The sequence below is a fragment of the Bombina bombina genome, chromosome 1, assembly GCF_027579735.1.
Source record: "Bombina bombina isolate aBomBom1 chromosome 1, aBomBom1.pri, whole genome shotgun sequence".
Lineage (NCBI taxonomy): Eukaryota > Metazoa > Chordata > Amphibia > Anura > Bombinatoridae > Bombina > Bombina bombina.
This window is the reverse complement of record NC_069499.1, coordinates 640,060,588-640,084,376: the sequence shown is the minus strand read 5'-3', so window position 1 is coordinate 640,084,376 and position 23,789 is coordinate 640,060,588. Positions and strand designations below refer to the sequence as shown.

Below are 23,789 nucleotides of genomic sequence, written 5' to 3'. Positions count from 1 at the left end.
AACTAAAAATAAACCCTAAACTAGCTACAATGTAACTATTAGTTATATTGTAGCTATCTTAGGGTTTATTTTATAGGTAAGTATTTAGTTTTAAATAGGAATTATTTAGTTAAAGTGATGGTAAATCCTAGCGTTTGGGAAACGCTAGGATTTACAATTGTAACAAATAAAAGGGACTTTCATTCATGAAGTATAAAATGTATTTCCCGCACTGCTATTGGCTAAGAGGTGGAAACGTCACCTCTCAGCCAAATAGCGTTCTGCCGTGGGCTGCCTTTAGCAGCTCAGCGCAGCAAACGCTGCTAACAAACAAAGGGGCTTTCAGAATGAAGTATTTTATACTTCATGAATGAAAGTCCCCTTTATTTGTTACGATTGTAAATCCTAGTGTTTCCCAAACGCTAGGATTTACCATCACTTTAATTGTAGTAATTTTATTTAGATTTATTTAAATTATATTTAAGTTAGGGGTGGTTAGGGTTAGACTTAGGTTTAGGGGTTAACAACTTTATTATAGTGGCGGCAACGTTGGGGTCGACAGATTAGGGGTCAATAAATGTAGGTAGGTGGCGGTGATGTTAGGGCCGGCAGATTAGAGGTTAATAATATTTAATTAGTGTTTGCGATGCGGGAGTGCGGCGGTTTAGGGGTTAATATATTTATTATAGTGGTGGCGATGTCCGGTTCAGCAGATTAGGGGTTAAAAAATGTATTTTAGTGTTTGTGATGTGGGAGGGCCTTGATTTAGGGGTTAATAGGTAGTTTATGGGTGTTAGTGTACTTTTTAGCACTTTAGTTAAGAGTTTTATTCTACGGCGTTGTAGTGTAAAACTCTTAACTACTGACTTTTAAATGCGGTACCAGGCTTGACAGGAGAGGGTCTACCGCTCACTTTTGGTCAGACTCGTAATACCGGCGCTATGCAAGTCCCATTGAAAATATAGGATACGCAATTGACGTAAGTGGATTTGCGGTATTTCCAAGTCTGGCCAAAAAAGTGAGCGGTACACCTGTACCTTCAAGACTCGTAATACCAGCGGGCATTTAAAAGCAGCGTTGGGACCTCTCAACGCTGCTTTTTAACCCTAATGCAAGACTTGTAATCTGGGTGTTAGGTTACAGATTTAGCTTTTTGGCCTTTCTAGGTAGCATAGGGCAAAGCACAATTGTTTTTACACAAAAAGAGAAGGTTTTTAAATTCCAGGTAGGAGGTTCAAACTGCAAAACTTTTTATAAAGAATATATGTTTTTTTCAAATTCAGACTGGGTAACACATGTAAGAGAGAAGTGTTCAGGCTTTTTTACTGGGTGTACGTGGTGTTTTCTGCAGACCTACATAGACTCAAATTAAAACTTTGAGGCTAAATTAATTAGTATTGTTGATTTGCTGCCAAATGTGTTTAAAAGCATTTTTCCCCTGCACCATTTCTATCAATTCATGATGTGTTGGATTTTCATATAATAATTAACACTTAATTGCATTAATTAACATTCTGCTGGACATAATTAATATTCTGCTGGACATATATAAGTTGTGTATAAATCATAGTTGAAACGTGTAATAGATGCTATAAATTCAACAGTCAAGGAAATGATTAATGTCAATTGAACATGTGGGAAAGCCATGATATGCCATTTGAATAGGTGAAAATGGGTTTTATAATAGGCTTCGTGTTTTAATGGATTGGAATGTTGCTGCTGGGGTCTCTCATTGCGAGTGGTAGTGGTACTTGAAGGGACACTAAACCCAATTTTTTTCTTTAATGATTCAGATAGAGTGTGCAATTTTAAGCAACTTTCTTATTTACTCCTATTATTTTTTCTTTGTTCTCTTGCTATCTTTATTTAAAAAGCAGGAATGTGATGCATAGGGGCCGGCCCATTTTTGGTTGAGAACCTGCGTTATGCTTGCTTATTGGTGGGTAAATATAAGCCTCCAATAAACAAGAGCTATCCATGGTGCTGAACCTAAAATGGGCTGGCTGCTAAGATTTACATTCCTGCTTTTAAAATAAAAATAGCAAGAGAACGAAGAAAAATTGATAATAGGAGTAAATTAGAAAGTTGCTGGGTTCAGTGTCCCTTTAAACAATGTTTTTTGTTGTAACAATGTAAAATCTGAAACCCATGTGGAAACACTGCATATGGTCCTTCTAGTGGGTTGAAAAAGACTCCCACATTTGTAATTCATACAGGCCCTTTCATACACAAGTTTTCATGACACATCTCTCTCATCCCCACACACTTCATACATCTCTTCACTTAAGTGCACAAAACTATTAAAGCACCTTGTTCATGCACACACACTACATTACAAACCCAAAGATACTCGCACATAACTACACCACTGCCATATTGTATATTTATTTTCTCTCAACACGTCTACTATATAATTAATAAAAAATAGAGAGATAGACAGAGAGAAAACAAGGACAAGGAATGAATTGCTAGACACACACCTAGAGGTTCATTAAACCCAAATATGTTATTCATTTATGATTCAGATATATCATACAGAGGTAAACAGCTTTGCAATTTAATTCTTTATTTTCTTAGGGCAAGATTTATCAATTTGCAGACGGACAAGGTTTACATGTTGTGAACCTGTCTGCATTGCATTGCAAATTGTAAGACACATTTGTTCCCCATATTTAGATTTGCACAAGTGAATGCTTGTGCAGTGCCACCCCCTGCTCTCATGCAACCAACTGCGCTAGAGAAGGCCTTGTCAGTCACCCCGGTCAAATAAGTCCATGGTTATTTTCATCCATCAACTTAGAGTATTTAGGAAGTTTAAATGGCTGCCTCATAAATATCAGTTGCAGACACAAATGAGCAAACCTGCAACCAATCAGGGTATTTGCCTCATGATAAATAAACTCCATGGTATCCTTTGTTGAAAGAGCAGCAGTATACTGGTTGCTAGCTGGACACATTGCATGAACCAATAACAAAAGGCATATATCTACAGCCACCAAACTATAGCTAGCTCCCAGTAGTGCTTTGCTGCTCCTTCAACTAAGCAAATTATATAATAGGAGTAAATTGGAAAGTTGTTTAAAATGCAATGCTCTTTCTGAATAATAAAAGTTTAATTTTAACTTTATTGTCTCTTTAAGTTGAGCATTTGCTTCCTATGGCTCCCTACAAAGAATATAAATTACATACGTGTTAAAACATGTAATTCAAATGCAAGCATTTGTACTACAATTTCCATCATGCAATGTGAGATGCTAGCAGCGGATTAGGTCAGAGCACTGTGCTGATTGGTGGCTGAACATTTATGCCTCTTGTCATTGGTTTACCCAATGTGTTCAGCTTGTTCCCAGTAGTGCATTGCTTTTGCTTCACCAAAGGATACCAAGAGAATGAAGCAACTTTGATAATAGAAGTAAATTGGAATGTTGTTTAAAATGTGTTGCTCTATCTGAGTCATGAAAGAAACATTTTGGGTTACATGTCCATTTAAAATATTTGACAGGTCATTATACCAGTGGACAAATAGAGGCAAAATAGAGATAATAAATCTTGGTACCAGGGCCAATTCTGAGGTTTCCTGGTACTGTGGATTTATCACGTCATGATACCGACCTAATTTCTTATATTTTACATAGCAACACACATCATACCTCTCAAGCACAAAAGTATTACACACTCACTATAAAACACCAATATGAACATAAGAATTTTCAGACATGCATCCCTATACTACATATCACACACAGTCCTTTCACACAAGCACTTTCCTGTGAACATCCTGTTTCTCATTTATATATGCATTCTATAGCTCACATACACTTTGGTATACTAGTACAAGTGGCATCCCCTGTTAAGCTATATATGCATAGTGTGCCCACATACATTTTTCACTATGAAGGCCTGACTTCCCTTTGTGAAAAAAACCCTTTTATATGAAACCCTCTCACCCCAGGATCAGTGCCATGTCCTGTGCACTACAGTCCTGTTATCTCTTGAATTTTCTTGTCTGTTTCTGTTTACCCGGCTCGGTCTCCTGCTGTGCTCAGGACCCAGTGCTAAGAAACAGGGGGAAGAGTTATCGGATAATGACGAAGACGAGGAAGGAGGTATTGTCTGGCTGAGGCTTATGCATGGAATCCATACTCATCAATCACTTCCTCCATCTATCACCCCCTCCATTTTTCCTGCTGTACACACCCATCTTTCTTTCCCTCTATATTAGAATATGGTGGCTAATAAGATTCTATAATAGCTTATTTGAGATATTGCTCATCTCATAATCAGAAGTCTGCAGGGTGGCATGACATAATACACACAAGTATATTGTTTTTGTAAAACTTGTGTTACTGACCTTTGTCTAAGTATACATGGAGACAACAAGAGGAGCAGGGTTTTATCAGTGGAGGAAGTTTATTATACTGAGGTTGAGTATTATATTCTTGTGTGTGATAAGATACATATATATGCCTCACCTGTGTGCTCTTTGGATGCTATTGAACATGTGTTGAGGTAAAAAGAAACTATACAAGACAAAGCAGGGACAACTTGTCTCTAATAGCTTTTATTAGCATTTGTATTGTTTTCTAGTTTTTCTAATGTCACCACTTTTGTTCTGCACATATTGATAATATTAATACTTAACCTTGGTTGGGGGATTGAAAATAAATTCTGCAATTACAATGTTTTTTTCCCTTTACACTTTTATCTTATTGTGAATCTAGATGGGTCCTTTCTTTAACTCTTTCATGGCTGTGTGGGATCTGGAATACTGAAATATTTGATTCCCCTTACAAACCAAAATTCATTACATTATTTTCATTTGTCTCTATGTTGCTCCATGTAGAATAGCTGCCCTGTGTGTCTGTTATTGAGCCTTTCATTTTACATCTTTGACCCTTATAATGCACATTGACAGGACTGTGCAAGTACCCCTGGATGCAGTCATAAATTATCAGTTATAATAGGGTTGCACAAGCAATTGCTATATTCAGCCCATCCCCTATTTTGTGCAGCCAGTTGTGCCTAGATCAGGGCTTGTTAATTATCCCTGGCAAATGAGTCTAGAGTCATTTAACTCTGATACCTCTGAGGTGGGGGACAGGTTAAGAAGGAAAGGTCTTAAGTTTGCAGCTTCATAAATAGAACCCAGAGAGTCTAGAGGGGAATCCACAGTCCTGAGATGCTGCATTTCCTATGGCATGATATGCATGTGTGCTGCTACACTCTTTGCTTGTGAAGGGGAACAATCCATGGTCCTAAGATGAGTGATTCCTTATTCTTTCAGTGGGTTTGGTTTGGTTATGGGGTTTGTTTAGTAATCTTAGTGTTGTAAATACAGACACTTTCTTTGATATGTAATCACCTGTGAGCTAATTCCATGGTGTGTACAATGTCTTGTCCCATGTACTGTGTAAGTAGTGGACTTGTTTGTTTATCCTGTTGAGCCCCATTATGTCTGTGGAACTTGCTCCAATAATTTTTTTATTTTTATACTTTGAATGGAGGCTGTCACCACACCTTTGCCAAGCTGCGTTACACTGTTTTTTCTCTACAGATATCCGTGATACAGGAGCTAAGCCAGTTATGGTTTATATCCATGGAGGGTCATACATGGAAGGAAGCGGGAATATGCTTGATGGCAGCGTTTTGGCCAGCTATGGGAATGTCATAGTCATCACCTTAAACTATAGAGTTGGAGTTCTTGGTCAGTAGCTCTTAAATTTCTGCATGAATTTCTCACTTTACAATTTTTGTTTAATTCCTTTCTTCTTCTGCTTTTCACTTTTCTCTTCCTTCTCTAGCTATAAATTGTTCTTCAGTTATTGACCAATGATTAAATATTTAAAAAACTAAATTGTATCCAGGGTAGCTGTTACAGTTAATGAGTCCCTGAAGAATGCAAAAAAGAAGCAGAGGTTATCACTGGATTTGTCTTTCTTTATACCTTTTCCTTCCTAAGGTAGGGAGAGTCCACGGCTTCATTCCTTACTGTTGGGAAATACAACACCTGGCCACCAGGAGGAGGCAAAGAATAAGAGAAGTGTCAGAAGATTCAGAGAGTCCTAAAAAAAGGGTATCTGCCCTTCGAGATAGGACTGGAGTTTTAAGTAGTCATGTCAACCTCTCAGTGAGAGTATTAATGAAAGTTAGAGTCTGGAGATGCAGGCAAAGTTTTTCTGCGAAACCATCCAGACTACTGCTAACAGCTCCTAAGCAATCAGTGTTGACAAGTTTCACTGCATGCTTTCTCTCACTCAAGTCCATGTCAGAAGCTCTGCTATAAGACTTGAGAGGCTGTGTTCTGTTCCACAGCATGGATCCTGGAGGTAAGATCATTTACATTTTTACATATAAAACGCTATAACAGGGTCATAGTGTGGCTCCTTTATACCTTGATAGGATCCAGGGTTAATATCCTCTGAAGGGGGTTTATTGAACAGTGGGGGTTAATTAATTAGTGTATTAATTATTTGCATGCTGCTTTGTGTGATTTTTTTCCTGGGCTGATAGACTGTGTGTTTTTGGCTGGAACAAACAGGTTTTACTTTCGTTTTTGAAAGTGTTGCACAGCTCCTATTACTTGCTGTACTTGTAATAACTGGGAAAGTACTGCCTTGCACTCAGAGTGAACGGGTGTGGTCTATGTTCATTTCCTCCATTCCGGCTGAGACTTGAACCTGAGGAGAGTGTTTTGTCTGTTAACTGTCTGGGTCTAGGAGGTGAGTGCCCCAGCCATTGGAAGTATAAAGGTGCAGTTTTCTATAATAAAAAACATTTTTATTTGTGTCCTTCTGTGGGTATAACCTGAGCTATGGAGGACTCTGACATGTTAGAAGGTACTCCTTCTGTACTAAATCATACCTGTTTATATTGTGAGGAGGCCGTGGTTTTCACGCCCACTCAGTTATGTTCTTCCACATGCCTTAACACCGTTATAAAGTCTAAGAAGGGAGACAAGCCTGCTAAGGTTCTTAGTCCCTCTGAGCTGTCTACCTCTCAGGACTCAGCGTCCCGTGATATTACTACCCTTGCTACACCACTCCACATGCAGTTCCCCATAGCACATCTAATCCTCCATCCGGAGGGGCCTTCTTCCTGCTGACTTTGCCGCACAGTTACAAACGGCGGTGTCTGCGGCCCTCATTGCATTACCTGAATCTAAAAAATGCAAGAGAAAGTTAAACACAGCTCTCCTGACCCGGAGTCATGTAAATATTTATCGGAATTAGCTAATATGTCCCAGTTATCTGATGATGAGTTAACCTCTGTAGCTTCAGAGGGTGCAGCCTCCTGCTGCGGAGGAACCATCCTTTAGATTTAAAATTGAGCACTTGCGTTTTTTATTAAAGGAAGTTCTGTCTACGTTAGAGGTTCCAGAGGCCACGCTGCCTTAAGAACCTATGATACCTAAATTAGACAGAGTATTCAAAGACAGAAAGTTCCTTTGACTTTTCCTGTGCCAGTTAAGATGGCGAACATTATTAAGAATGAACGGGAAAGAATTGGTTCTTCCTTTTCCCCCTCGTCTACTTTTAAAAAGTTGTTCCTGGTCCCGGACTCTCAACTGGATTTGTGGGACTCCGCTAGACGTACTACTATACCTCTTGAGGATAGTTCTTCATTCAGAAAGCCGATGGATAAGAAAATGGAAACCTTTCTGAGAAAGATGTTTCAACATACAGGATTTTTGTTTCAACCAGCGGCTGCAGTTGCTGCGGTTTCCCGAGCAGCTACCTACCGCTGCGACTCTTTGTCGGAACTCATTGAGGTGGAGTCTCCCCTCGAGGATATTGAAGACAGAATTAAAGCTCTGAGAATTGCTAATTCTTTTATCTGTGATGCGAACATGCACATTATTCGCCTAAATGCAAATGCCTCCAGGCGCTCTGGTTGAAGTCTTGGTCTGCAGATATGACTTCTAAGTCCAGACTCCTTTCTCTTCCTTTCAAGGGAAAGATTTTATTTGGTCCAGGCCTGGACTCCATTATTTCTACGGTTACGAGAGGCAAGGGTGCCTTCCTACGGCAAGATAAGAAGAACAAGTCTAAGGGACGATAATCTTCTAATTTTTGTTCTGACAAATCCCAATGACAACAATCCTCCTCCAAGCCCGAGCAACCCAAGAGTACTTGGAATCTGGCTCAGTCCTGGAATAAATCCAAGCAGAATAAGAAGCCTGCCAAAAACAAATTGGCATGAAGGGGCGGCCCCCGACCTGGGATCGGATTGTGTAGGGGGCCTATCGTAGAAAAAGGTCTGGGGTTTTATTCAAACCTTTTCGTGGTTCCAAAGAAGGAGGGAACTTTCCACCAAATTCTGGACCTAAAGTGCTTAAACAAATTTCTCAGTGTCCCTTCCTTCAAGATGGAGACAATAAGGTCCATCCTTTCTTTAATTCAGGAGGGCCAGTTTATGACCACTATAGATCTGAAGGACGCTTACCTTCATGTTCCAATCCACAGGGAACACTTTCAGTTCCTGAGGTTTGCATTCCTGGACCCGCAATCCAGTTCATTGTCCTTCCATTTGGCCTAGCTACTGCTCCAAGAATCTTTACGAAGGTTCTGGCGGCTCATCTAGCAGTTGCCAGAACTCATGGTACTTCAGTAGCCCCATACTTGGATGATATTCTGGTGCAAGCACCATCCTTTTGTCTTGCGGTAGAATCTCGGAGTCCCTTCTCAGTCTTTTTTGATCACATGGATGGAAGATAAACTTGGAAAAGAGTTCTCTTATCCCAAGTACTAGGGTGGAATTCCTGGGTACTATAATAGACTCCACATCCATGAGAACAGAGACATTGCAAGCTAACTTTGGCATGTCTTGCCCTCTGGACCTCCTTGAGTCTCTCTGTGGCTCAGTGTATGGAGGTGATTGGTCTCATGGTGTCCTGCATGGACATCATTCCTTTTGACAGGTTCCGTCTCAGACCTTTACAACTGTGCATGCTGAGGCAGTGGAATGGCGATCATTCAGATCTGTCTCAACAGATTGTATTAGACAGCCGGTTGAGAGAATCACTCTTTTGGTGCCTCTGTCCAGATCATCTGTCCCAAGGTACATGCTTCTTAAGACCATCCTGGGAGATTGTGACTATGGACGCAAGCCTATCCAGATATCTGTTTGGGGTGCCAAGAAGGCACAGGGGTTGTGGACTCAGGAGGAGTCCTCCCTCCCTATCAATATTTTGGAAATACGGGCAATCTTCAAGGTCTTGAAGGCTTGGCCACTTTTGGGTTTGTCCCAGTTTATCAGACTCCAATCAGGCAATATAACCTCGGTGGCTTACATCAACCATCAGAGGGGAACAAGACGTTCCTTGGCGATGAAGGAAGTATCTCAGATTCTGGAGTGGATGGAGGCCCACAGCTGTTCGCTGTCAGCGATCCACATTCCGGGTGTGGACAACTGGGAGGTGGATTTTCTCAGCAGGCAATCCTTCCATCCAGGAAAATTGTCTCTCCATCCCGAGGCGTTTGCAGAGATATGCAGCAAGTGGGGGACACCGGAGATAGATCTCATGGCATCCCGTCTCAATACCAAGCTACACAGGTACGGGTTGAGGGATCCCCAAGCGGATCTAATAGATGCACAAGCAGAGCCCTGGAGGTTCAAACTCATATATTTTTCCTTCATTACCGCTTCTTCCTTGAGTGGTGGCCCGCATCAAGCAGGAGCGGGTATCAGTAATCCTGATTGCTCCATCTTGGCTGCGAAGTACGTGGTTCGCGGATCTAGTGGGGATGTCCTCATCTCTTCTGTGGAAGTTACCTTGTCGCAGAGACCTGATGATACAAGGTCCATTTGTTCATCAAAATCGAGATTCTCTGAGGCTGACTGCTTAGAGATTGAACGCTTAGTCTTAGCCAAGAGAGGTTTCTCTGAGAGTGTCATTGATACTCTTATTCAAGCTCGTAAACCAGTTACTCGGCGTATCTACCACAACGTGTGGAGAACCTACTTATTCTGGTGGGAAGAGCGTGTTTTTTCCTGGAACAGAGTTAAGATTGCCAGGATCTTATCTTTTCTCCAGGATGGGCTGGAGAAAGGCCTTTCTGCTAGTTCCCTGCAGGGGACAGATTTCGGCCCTGTCGGTTATATTGCAGTCCTTTGTTAAGGCTCTGATTATAATCAGACCTGTGTTTAGATCTGGGGCTCCTCCTTGGAGCCTAAATCTTGTTCCTTGGGTTTTGCAACAGGTTTCGTTTGAGCCTCTGCATTCTGTTGACATTAAATTGTTATCTTGGAAGGTTCTCTTTTTTATTGGATATTGCCTCTGTGGATCTCTGCTTTGCAATGTGAGCCCCCTTATCTGATTTGTCATGCAGATAAGACAGTTTTACATACTACATTAGATTTTCTTCCTAAGGTTGTGTCAGATCGCAACATCAATCAGGAGATTGTGGTTCCTTCCTTGTGTCCTAATCCTTCTTCATCGAAGGAACGCTTACTTCACAATTTGTATGTGGTTCGCGCCTTGAAGTTCTATCTTCAGGCTACTAAGGAGTTAAAAAAATCTTCCTCTTTGTTGTCTATTCGGGGAAGCGTAAAGGGCAGAAGGCTACTTCGACTTCCCTATCTTTTTGGTTAAAGGGTCAGTAAACACCAGAATTGTTGTTGTTTAAAAATTTAGATAATCCCTGTATTACCCATTCCCCAGTTTTGCATAACCAACACAGTTATAATAATATACTTTTTACCTCTGTGATTATCTTGTATCTAAGCCTTTGCAAACTGCCCCCTTATTTCAGTTCTTTTGACAGACTTGTATTTTTAGCCAATCAGTGCTGACTCCTAGGAGCTTCACGTGCCTGAGCTTAATGTTATCTATGTGAAACACATGAACTAACGCCCTCTAGTGGTGAAAAACTGTCAAAATTCTTTCAGATTAGAGGCGGCCTTAAAGGTCTAAGAAATTAGCATATGAACCTCCTAGGTTTAACTTTCAACTAAGAATACCAAGAGAACAAAGCAAAATTGGTAATAAAAGTAAATTGGAAAGTTATTTAAAATTACATGCCCTATTTAAATCATGAGGGTTTTTTTTTTTACTTGACTGTCCCTTTAAGGAGTGTCATCTGCTTATCTTACAAGACAGAGGGACATGTTCCTCCTGACAGAATAACAGCTCATTCCACTAAAACAGTGGCTTCCTCTTGGGCCTCTATGGATCAGATTTGTAAGGCGGCTACCTGGTCCTCCTTACCTATTTTACAAGTTTGATGTTTTTGCTTCGATTAAAGCAGCTTTCGGGAGAAACTTTTTGCAGGCTGTGGTGCCCTCAGAATAGGGTCCGCCTCTTCCTTTTTGTTCCCTCCCGTTATTCATTCAGTTTTCTTAACAGTAAGGAATGAAGCCGTGGACTCCCCCTATCTTAGGAAGGAAAACATCATTTATACTTACCAGATAAATTCCTTTCCTTCCGGATAGGGAAAGTCCATATTATTTATTTTATTCTTCTGGCACCATTTATACCCTAATGTTTCTCCTTCTTTTCCTTGTTCCCTCACCAAAATGACTGGGGTAGTGAGGAAGTGGGAGGAATATTTAAGCCTTTGGCTGGGGTGTCTTTGCCTCCTCCTGGTGGCCAGGTGTTCTATTTCCCAACAGTAAGGAATTAAGCCGTGGACTCTCACTATCCGGAAGGAAAGGAATTTATCTGGTAAGTATAAATTATGGGTTTTTTTTTAACTGAATTCATAATTTCATTTCTACCCATTTCTTCTTACATATTTGGTGCTAGATCACATTCCAGTTTTAAACATTACAACTGGTAGTAACACAATTTTTTTTTATTGTTTACTACTAGTTATTGTGTTAGCAACTATAATATTATCTTACAACAAAATGTACAATATGGATTGATACTTTCCCTTTAAATGTTTCAAACTGCAGCCGTCCCACAGTCTCTCCAGGAATCTGTGTGAATTGATCGGGTATGCTAAACGGAGGCGCTGGTTCACTTGTTAGGTAACTTGTGTCCCTCTTTCCCTTCCTCAGTTTCTAGGTACAAGGAATTTGTGCTGAGATATCAAACAGATGCACCAAATTAAGGTGTGTATATACTCACAGTATATATTGCAGATTACCGGCTCCTTCCCATTGCTCAAAAAGACGATATCACAGGTACTATGATAAAAATGTATCTTTATTTTAGCTAATTTTTATCATAGTACCTGTGATATCGTCGTTTTGAGCATTGGGAAGGAGCCGGTAATCTGCAATATATACTGTGAGTATATACACACCTTAATTTGGTGCATCTGTTTGATGTCTCAGCACGAATTCCTTGTACCTAGAAACTGAGGAAGGGAAAGAGGGACACGAGTTATAATATTATGTTGCCTTTATATTTTAAATAACTAGACTTGAGCAAAGTAGAATATTATCAAATCAAAGTTTTTTTTTCTGTTAATTTTGTTTGTAAATATCTCTATGATGAGAGTTTTTCTTTGTAGGGTTCCTAAGTACCGGTGATCAGGCTGCAAAGGGAAATTATGGACTTTTGGATCAGATCCAGGCTCTGCGCTGGGTGAGCGAGAACGTGGCATTCTTTGGGGGTGATCCCCACAGGATCACTGTGTTTGGCTCTGGGATTGGGGCATCCTGCGTCAGCCTTCTTACCCTGTCCCACCACTCGGAAGGTACACAGACTACATAACGTTGAGGTTACATCACTGGCATGTCTTATGTCCACCACCTTTATAAATAGTCACAGTGTGCTACAAGTGGTTCATTTTAAGGCTTTCTTACTTTTTTGATGTAAAAATACTGCTTTAGAACATGACTTTACATAATTTCTAAATTAATTTTAATGCATACCTGTTCAACCCATGTAATCCAAGACTTCTCCATAAACTATGTTTTCATCACTGTATATAGTGATTTCATTACTCTGTAACCTTACAACCGTGTGCCATGCCCTCATGTCTGTGTGTCTGTTCCACCACATTGAAGGTTTATGGATCACCTGACATTAACCCATGATCCCATCATCTGATGTCTGTGTCTATGGCTGGCTGAAAAGGTACAAAACTACATACCATACCCACATACTTGAAGACATTGTGTTCTGGATAATTTTTTCTTTCTGTATTTTACTGTTAAACATATATACAATTTTTCCAACACATAAACACATGAATACACATATATAAACATGGATAAATATATATTTACACCTATATATACACACCACCAGCAAAAAGATTATGACTCACTGAAGGCTCAGGTGACAGCATTTTTTAGCAATACAGTATTTTTCAATTAAGGTATGTACATTGTTTTTTTTAGACATAATACTATTGCACATGTAATAGACTACAGTATAGTGTAAATATTACTTTTACATGCACTGGGAAACAAAAAAAATGAGTTTGTCTCACTTTATTGCTGTGTTTGCTTTATTGTGGTGGTCTGGAACCAAACCTGCAATATCTCTGAGGTACGCCTGTATTTATTTTTATATATATATATATATATATATATATATATATATATACACACACACACACACACAGTATATGTATATAAACAACTTATTCCTATTGCTCCAACTTTGTAACCATCTCTGACTCCTTTATTCCTCTTCTTCTTTTATTTCCCCTGTATTATTTGTCCATCTATTTCCTACTTCATTGTTCTTACTTGTTTACCTTAGAAATATTTTCTTGTGCTGTTTCTTCTTTACTCACACACAAAGACCATCTGGAACAAAGCTAAGCTGCTGGTCCCTCTGTATTTGTGTCTTTCTTTTCAGTCTCATAGTAGTTAATGCTAGAATTTAACACTTCTACTGCACAGATGTTTTGTTTACTGTACATGTGGGCTTGCAGATTAACACATGGTTAGTGTATCAGTGAAAGAAAAATATTTGTGACACACAAGACTGCACCAATGTCTAATATTTGGTATTACCATCTCTTCCATGGCAGGTCTCTTCCAAAGAGCTATCATCCAGAGTGGTTCTGCTCTTTCCAGCTGGGCGGTCAATTACCAGCCTGTGAAGTATACACGAATGCTAGCAGAAAAAGTGGGCTGCAATGTCTTGGACACTGTGGACATGGTTGATTGTCTACGGCAGAAAAGTGCCAAGGAGCTAGTAGAGCAGGACATTCAGCCAGCTCGTTATCATGTAGCGTTTGGTCCAGTAATTGATGGGGATGTAATTCCAGATGACCCTGAGATTCTTATGGAACAGGGAGAATTCCTCAACTATGACATAATGTTGGGGGTAAATCAGGGTGAGGGACTTAAATTTGTTGAGAACGTAGTAGATGCAGAGGATGGTGTTTCTGGAAGTGACTTTGACTATTCAGTGTCCAATTTTGTAGACAATTTGTATGGATACCCTGAGGGTAAGGACACATTGCGAGAAACCATCAAGTTTATGTACACAGACTGGGCCGACCGAGACAACCCTGAGACTCGACGTAAGACTCTGGTTGCTCTTTTCACAGACCACCAATGGGTGGAACCATCAGTTGTGACAGCTGATCTTCATGCCCGCTATGGCTCACCAACCTACTTTTATGCTTTTTATCACCACTGTCAGAGTCTTATGAAGCCAGCATGGTCTGATGCAGCCCATGGTGATGAAGTACCATATGTGTTTGGGGTTCCTATGGTGGGCCCTACAGATCTGTTTCCCTGCAACTTCTCCAAAAATGATGTAATGCTGAGTGCTGTTGTCATGACCTATTGGACCAACTTTGCCAAAACTGGGTGAGACATAATGCCTATTTGTGTATTCATGGGGACAAGTTTGAGAAAAAATTGGTCATAAAATCTAAAAAAGCAAAAGCTAGTGGAAAGCATGAGAGCAAAATAAATAAATGCATTATATAATATATATAGTAGTTTGTTAACATGTATTTGATTATTTGAAGGTTAGTCCCCTTGACGATATGGTCTATAAAATAAGTAACATTATGCAGTCATTTAAGGTGAGAGTGTGTGCAACCTTCATCTGTGAGAAAAGGAACATAGAAATAAGAAATTAAGATGCAGAATTAGGATGTTTTATCTCAGGATTTTTTAGGCAGTATCTTATATAAATGTGACATCTGTTTTGTTTTTTTGCCATGAACTAACATAAGACTTTGTCTTTTCAGCGACCCTAACAAACCAGTTCCTCAGGACACCAAATTTATCCACACTAAGGCAAATCGATTTGAAGAGGTAGCATGGTCCAAGTACAAGCCTTTAGATCAGCTGTACCTGCACATTGGACTAAAGCCACGTGTACGTGATCACTACAGAGCCACCAAGGTTGCGTTCTGGAAGCACTTGGTGCCACATCTGTACAATCTAAATGATATGTTCCATTACACCTCCACCACCACCAAGGTCCCACCATCAGATACCTCGCAGAACTCCCAAATTACCCGCCGACCCAAGATTTGGGAAACCAAGCGTCCAGGTGCTTCACCTACTTTTAATGGTCCTGCATCCAAGTGGAACCCAGACATTGATATAGTGGACCCAGTGGTGATCCAGGACCCACGAGATTATTCAACAGAATTGAGTGTCACTATTGCTGTTGGAGCATCTCTTCTCTTTCTCAATGTGCTAGCCTTTGCTGCACTCTACTACCGCAATGATAAACGACGCCAAGATACTCAGCGACAGCCAAGCCCACAACGTACAACTGCTACTAGGGACCCAGCCCACAGTCCTGTCCCTCCTGAAGAGCTGAACTCTCTGCAGATAAATGCAGGTCACACTGAGTGTGAGGGAGTGGGTATTTCCAGCCATGATAACCTGCGTCTGGCCACGCTCCCTGATTATACTCTTACTTTGCGACGTTCACCTGATGACATTCCACTCATGACGCCTAACACCATCACTATGATCCCTAATTCTCTAGTGGGACTTCAGAGCCTTCACCCATACAATACCTTCTCTGCTGGCTTCAACAACACAAGCCTCCCTCACTCACACTCGACCACTAGAGTATAGCGCCTCTCCTTTGTTGCCTCTCCCCTTTGCCTCTACAAGGTATCTAAAGTCGAGTGGGAGGGATATTGACACATTCCATACCCCCCATGAAGAAAGGGCGGGCAGGTGGAGGTCTTTTCTTCTATGAGGAAAGAGGACTGTTCAGTCAGGACCCACCATGAACATACTTGTTCTGTGCTCTTGTTTCCTAAAGTGCTTTTACCCATGTGGAGGCACGCAGAGTGTGGGGGATGCTTGTCTATGGGAGGGAGGGTTGGTTTTGCTAAGTGAAGGTCTCTGGATTTCCTATAACAGAGACTGAGTGTGAATATATACAGCAAGCCACAAATATTGGCCTTTCCCATCCCAGTAATCTACTGCACCCACATACATCATCTCTTTCATGAACTTTGTGGGTTTTCATGGCTGGTCTTTAGAAAATTTATGTGGGCCAATGATGTTCAGAATTTTAAATGAGACATGTGGTGTTGGGGAGAATTAATTATTTTTGTTTCCAAAGTCATCAGGAAATGGTTTGTCAAAATCTGCCAGTAGGTTTTTGTTTAAGAGTTTAGGGCTTAAATTTCAGAAGAGGGCTTTCTTGTTGTTTAATCCAGCAAGCATACTACTCTCCAGTATCCCACACTTGTGCCAAATTCAAACACCAGCGATAAAGAAGTGGGTTTAAAAAGTTACTATTAAAAGAGGCTGTTGACTAGCTCTAAAATCCACAATCCTGTGCCAAATACCTGAAACCAGCCAACAGAAAGCGAGGGGAGGAGTGAGAGTCTTAGGCAGCAGAGAGGTTCAGTTGGCCTTAATTATTAGGGGAGATTTTTAACCAGTGCTAAACGTCATCTTCAACCATAAATGTGCCAAATTCACATACCAACAGTGTCCGCTAGAGGAAACCAGTTAGTTTAATTAGTTTTATCAAGTAGTTGGGATTTCCCATTAATGGGCCTGGCTAGTGAAGGAGAAGGTGTATATTTGGTTGTCAGTGTCTTTCAGTTTCTGATGCTCCATTTCAATGAGTATGTGCATTACTGTGAAGAGGGACAAATTGTGTAATCATTTGACACACTATGTGTGACTAGAACAGTGTGACTATTTCAACTTTATATATAATGTCATCAGCTTGCAGCAATTTTTTGTATCCTGCACTGACAGCTAGAAGATCATGGATGTTCAGCAGATTGGTTATTTCCTTGTGGATAAAGGTGCAATGAAAAACAGTAATGAGCATGTGCTCATAATCTGCATAGACATATAATGCATACCCCTTCTCCCCTGTGTTTCATCTTCCTCTTTCCTCTTTCATTTTTTTCCATTTGTCTGTAAAGCCCTGTGTTTTCACTCCTCCATGTATTAATTTTTTGTCCCCAGTTGCCATTGTAGCTACCTGGTTATCTCCATTTCATAGTAATCATCAACAAAACAATCATTAGCATTCATTGGAATTCATCATCTCATCTCTGTCAAATAAAGATTTTTTTTTTTTTTTAAAGGAACACGTCATAGTGTCTACTCTTTAGTTTGTCATGTTACCATTATTTTTTATGATCATGTGGCTTAAAATAATGTGCCAATACCGGTCCAAGGTGGCCAGTAACAGATAAAAACAGAGAAGGTATCCATTTCATACTAAAGAAACAAAAAGTGATGTCAGTAGTACACACTTCTTCAGTATGTGCACCGGGCTTACAAGCATACCCTAATTTGATTAATGAACATGGGATTTGAAAAGTGGATTATTACAGGAGTGTAACACAGTTATATATATTTTTTATGTTAAACTTTTGTCTGTATGAGCCTTGTTTGCACAGAGAGCCTTCTACGCCAAATCGATAAATAAGGTGGCGGTGTTGACTGGTGCAACCTACCAGATGCATTAGCCTAGTATTAGTGATAGCGTGCTTTTTTCTCCTGATGTGCTTTGCAATAATTAATTATTAGGAGTCCCATAGCACACAACCCAGGTTTATTCATGGCTATTAAAGAAGAATACCCTCCCCCACTCCAATCTGTAAATGTTTGTGAAAATATTTTATGCAGCTTGATTGATTTTTGGCATTTTCTAAGCCACTCAAACCCATTTAAATAGCTGCTGTTTGAATTTGTTAAAACCTTAAAATGTGACTAAACACAAAAAAGTGCTTCAAAGGGATTTTAGCCTGAATTTTCACAGACCATAACAGAAGCAAAACATACTCAGCCAGTGTGAAAGTAAGCTATGATGGTTAATTGATGCAGAATCACCTTATTGTGTTTGAATGCAGGGTTTTTTTTCACTCAGCCAATAATATCAATTCATAACGTGCAATTAACAGTTTCATATCATGGAAATTTTGTAATTAACTTTTTTAACCATCCAACACTTACATAAATGAACATTCTGATAATGGTTATTTTAGTTGTGTACAAGTTTAATAGTCTAAAGTGTGATTTAAGCTATATTTTAACTTTTTATTAAACCAGGAAACAATAGTTTTTATTAACAAGTGAACTTAGCATGCACAGAAACTAACACTGATTAAAGACAGTGCCAACAGCTAATTTATGCTGTTTAAAACAGGCTAAATGGGTTTTCAAAAGGTTATGGCTTATGAATTAGAAAAAGTCCAAAAATCATACAAGAAAGCTGCTCAAAAAGGGTGTTCTGATGGTTTGGAATATCACTGTCTAATCCTCCCATTACAAGTAAAACAGATTCTGAGGTCACTGAAATTTAATTATTTAATTGGAATGGCTTCAGATCTGTAAACACTGGGAAAAGCCATACAAGATACTTACTATGGTTCTTCTAATGGATTGGAATAGACCACATTGACAATTAACAAAAAGAGTTTCAAAATAAAATTTGTTTAATATATATATATATATATATATATATATATATAGGCTTCTTTTGTAGATTCATATCCCTGAAGACTGGGAAAAGCTAGTGTAGGTCTACATGTCCCTCAGCTTGTCAAGGGGTTGAAACTGCTCCACTGAAGCACAACCAGGAGAATGTGAAATGTTTTACTTCCATACTTGTTGAGCAGTTACTGTGCCAACACAACTATGAATGGGTAAAAAATTGTGGCTGTATGCATTAACCGCTCTGAACAGTCTTACTCTCAATATTTCTTTAATTTTTCTTAGAGTTTGGTATATTTATGTGTGTGTGTGTGTGTGTGTGTGTGCATGCATCAAGGACTTGACAAATCCATGGAGCAAAAGAGACAATACTTGTCAAATTTGACCCCTAACTCCTATTTTTTTTTTCTTTCTAATCTTATTATACATGTATCTATATACAAAGACCCTTTCCTAGCTCCTAAGAAATGTTCTTTATAGTTCCTATCTTTCATATAAATTTGTCAATCCTTGATATATGTATATGCATGCACATGCACGCATACATACGTATACAGGGCTGGACATTTTCAATAATTTTATTTTTCCAGGCCTGTATATGCTGTGCATGCATATTTACGTACCTGTACACATAGAAAAACATGGACATGGTCAACCACATTATATTTACATACTACACCAAGCTCCACCATCTTCCTATTTCTGTGTAGATTTATACATATACACTAACAACCATTTGTACTTATGGTTACTCACATACATGTTTGCTCCCCCCCTTCCTCTCCACCTGAAGCCCTGATGCCTTTCAGCTTTTCTACCATTTTCCACAAATTTTTGGACATGGGTTTTGTGACAAAGAAGAACACCATGGGGTCAAGTAAGTTTTGTGACACAGAGAGATACCTGGGGTCAGTATTTATAGAATGTATTTATACTGTATCACAGGAGAATAGGAAAATGTATTCCAAATAAAGAAACTCATATTTTTACATGGTGTGTTAATTGTTATTATTAACCTTAAATATAGAAATTATGTTAGTGTTAAAGTTAGGTTTGAGACATAAAAAAGGGTTGAACATTATATTAAACAAGCAATGCCATGGCCATTTTCCCTGCACAGTGTTTTTGATAAGTATATGTTAATTGGGAGCATCAAGAGCTAAAAACTATACAATTAAACTCCTTGTATACCTTGCTTGAGCATGAATGGTATCAAGACAGAGGACAAGACTTTTTGTTAACATTATTACGTGTTGTCCTCACCCACAATTATTTTACATTTGATAAAGGGTTTTATGTACAAATTAGAGACACAGCAATGTGATCTACTTATGTTCCAACATATGAGAACATATTCCTTTTGATGGTGGGAGAGGGAAACTGTGTTCTGAGATTATCTCTCTAAATACAATGAGCACATTTTATTGTGAATCAGATATATTGAGAAGAAATTGGATCCAGTGGACTTTTTGTACACACCTTAATGACCCTGACTTTGTAGAGGACTTGGCCCTACTCTCCCATACCTATCAGCAGATGCAAGAGAAGACCAACAATGTGGCAGCCACATCAGCACAACTTGGTCTCCACATTCATAGGGGAAAAACAAAGATCCTAAAGGTTAACACAGCTGGTACAGCTGCAGTCACTCTTGCAGGAGATGTACTGTACTGGAAGAGCTTGAGGCCTTCACCTACCTGGGCAGTGTCACAGAAAGGCAGGGCAGCACAGATGTCGATGTCAAGGGAAGAATCGGCAAAGCAAGGGCTGCCTTCATCCAGCTAATGCTGCAAACCAAGATCAGGCTTTTTAACACCAATGTAAAATTGGCCCTTCTGTATGGAGCAGAAACTTGGAGGACAACAGTAACCACCACCAACAAACTCCAGACATTTATCAACACCTGTCTGAGAAAAATCCTCCAAATTTGCTGGCCATCAGCAACAAAGACCTATGGCAGCAGACTTTCCAATTCCCTGTCAATGAAGAAATCATGAAAAGATGCTGCAGCTGGATTGGTCACATCAAGCCCACATCAAACATCACCAGACAAGCCCTTACCTGGAACCCTCAAGGAAAAAGAGGAAGGCAAAGAAACCCCCGGAGCTGAGATCTCAAGGCTGACTGCAAGGAGATGGGCTACACCTGGAATCAGATCTAAAAAAAAGTCCAAGAAAGAGATGGTTAGAGAGTCCTGGTTAATGGCCAATACCCCAGGAGGGGTAGCAGGCATAAGTCAGATATATTGATGATCTGTTGATTTTTTAGAAGGGTAATAAAGATTTGTTCAGAAAATGCATTACTAAATTAAATACCTAAAACTTTATTTTTCTTTCATGTAATTAGCAAGAGTCCATGAGCTAGTGACGTATGGGATATACATTCCTACCAGGAGGGGCAAAGTTTCCCAAACCTCAAAATGCCTATAAATACACCCCTCACCACACCCACAAATCAGTTTTACAAACTTTGCCTCCTATGGAGGTGGTGAAGTAAGTTTGTGCTAGATTCTACGTTGATATGCGCTCCGCAGCAGGTTGGAGCCCGGTTTTCCTCTCAGCGTGCAGTGAATGTCAGAGGGATGTGAGGAGAGTATTGCCTATTTGAATGCAGTGATCTCCTTCTACGGGGTCTATTTCATAGGTTCTCTGTTATCGGTCGTAGAGATTCATCTCTTACCTCCCTTTTCAGATCGACGATATACTCTTATATATACCATTTCCTCTACTGATTCTCGTTTCAGTACTGGTTTGGCTTTCTACTACATGTAGATGAGTGTCCTGGGGTAAGTAAGTCTTATTTTCTGTGACACTCTAAGCTATGGTTGGGCACTTTTATATAAAGTTCTAAATATATGTATTCAAACATTTATTTGCCTTGACTCAGGATGTTCAACGTTCCTTATTTCAGACAGTCAGTTTCATATTTGGGATAATGCATATGAATAAATCATTTTTTTCTTACCTTAAAAATTTGACTTTTCCCTGTGGGCTGTTAGGCTCGCGGGGGCTGAAAATGCTTCATTTTATTGCGTCATTCTTGGCGCTGACTTTTTTGGCGCAAATTTTTTTTTCTGTTTCCGGCGTCATACGTGTCACCGGAAGTTGCGTCATTTTTGACGTTTTTTGCGCCAAAGGTGTCGGCGTTCCGGATGTGGCGTCACTATTGTCTCCACATTATTTAAGTCTCATTATTTTGTGCTTCTGGTTGCTAGAAGCTTATTCACTGGCATTTTTTTTTCCATTCCTGAAACTGTCATTTAAGGAATTTGATCAATTTTGCTTTATATGTTGTTTTTTCTATTACATATTGCAAGATGTCCCACGTTGAAGCTGAGTCAGAAGATACTTCTGGAAAATCGCTGCCTGGTGCTGGAGCTACCAAAGCTAAGTGTATCTGCTGTAAACTTTTGGTATCTGTTCCTCCAGCTGTTGTTTGTACTTTTTGTCATGACAAACTTGCTAATGCAGATAATATTTCCTTTAGTACTGTTACATTACCTGTTGCTGTTCCGTCAACATCTAATACTCAGAGTGTTCCTGATAACATAAGAGATTTTGTTTCTAAATCCATTAAGAAGGCTATGTCTGTTATTCCTCCTTCTAGTAAACATAAAAAGTCTTTTAAAACTTCTCATTTTTCAGATGAATTTTTAAATGAACATCATCATTCTGATACTGATATTGGTTCTTCTGATTCAGAGGAGTCTGTCTCAGAGGTTGATGCTGATAAATCTTCATATTTATTTAAACTTAAAGAAGTCCTAATTGCATTAGAAATTGAGGATTCTAGTCCTCTTGATACTAAATCTAAACGTTTAGATAAGGTTTTTAAATCTCCTGTAGTTATTCCAGAAGTGTTTCCTGTCCCTGGTGCTATTTCTGAAGTAATTTCCAGGGAATGGAATAATTTGGGTAATTCTTTTATTCCTTCTAAAACGTTTTAAGCAATTATATCCTGTGCCATCTGACAGATTAGAATTTTGGGACAAAATCCCTAAGGTTGATGGGGCTGTCTCTACTCTTGCTAAGCGTACTACTATTCCTACGGCAGATGGTACTTCCTTTAAGGATCCTTTAGATAGGAAAATCGAATCCTTTCTAAGAAAAGCTTACTTGTGTTCAGGTAATCTTCTTAGACCTGCTATATCTTTAGCGGATGTTGCTGCAGCTTCAACTTTTTGGTTAGAAGCTTTAGCGCAACAAGTAACAGATCATAATTCTCATAGCATTATTATTCTTCTACAACATGCTAATAATTTTATTTGTGATGCCATCTTTGATATCATTAGAGTTGATGTCAGGTATATGTCTCTAGCTATTTTAGCTAGAAGAGCTTTATGTCTTAAAACTTGGAATGCTGATATGTCTTCTAAGTCTACTCTGCTTTCTCTTTCTTTCCAGGGTAATAAATTATTTGGTTCTCAGTTGGATTCTATTATCTCAACTGTTACTGGAGGGAAAGGAACTTTTTTACCACAGGATAAAAAATCTAAAGGTAAATTTAGGTCTAATAATAATCGTTTTCGTTCCTTTCGTCACAACAAGGAACAAAAGCCTGATCCTTCATCCTCAGGAGCGGTATCAGTTTGGAAACCATCTCCAGTCTGGAATAAATCCAAGCCTTTTAGAAAACCAAAGCCAGCTCCCAAGTCCACATGAAGGTGCGGCCCTCATTCCAGCTCAGCTGGTATGGGGCAGATTACGTTTTTTCAAAGAAATTTGGTTCAATTCCGTTCACAATCTCTGGATTCAGAACATTGTTTCAGAAGGGTACAGAATTGGCTTCAAGATAAGGCCTCCTGCAAAGAGATTTTTTTCTTTCCCGTGTCCCAGTAAACCTAGCGAAGGCTCAAGCATTTCTGAAATGTGTTTCAGATCTAGAGTTGGCTGGAGTAATTATGCCAGTTCCAGTTCTGGAACAGGGGCTGGGGTTTTATTCAAATCTCTTCATTTTACCAAAGAAGGAGAATTCCTTCAGACCAGTTCTGGATCTAAAAATATTGAATC

The 23,789-nt window shown here is 39.5% G+C and overlaps 1 protein-coding gene across 1 annotated transcript in view; it reads left to right on the top strand.

Annotated features, from left to right (window-relative positions):
- Nucleotides 1–16,024, top strand: part of NLGN3 (neuroligin 3) — a 172,246-nt gene extending 156,222 nt beyond the window's left edge. Inside the window, exons 2-5 of the mRNA XM_053699085.1 lie at nucleotides 5,534–5,683; nucleotides 12,438–12,623; nucleotides 13,914–14,703; nucleotides 15,093–16,024. Coding sequence (XP_053555060.1) covers nucleotides 5,534–5,683; nucleotides 12,438–12,623; nucleotides 13,914–14,703; nucleotides 15,093–15,939 — 1,973 coding nt within the window. The 3' untranslated portion in view covers nucleotides 15,940–16,024. The remainder of the gene's footprint in view (nucleotides 1–5,533; nucleotides 5,684–12,437; nucleotides 12,624–13,913; nucleotides 14,704–15,092) is intronic.
- The last annotated feature ends 7,765 nt before the right edge of the window (nucleotides 16,025–23,789 follow it).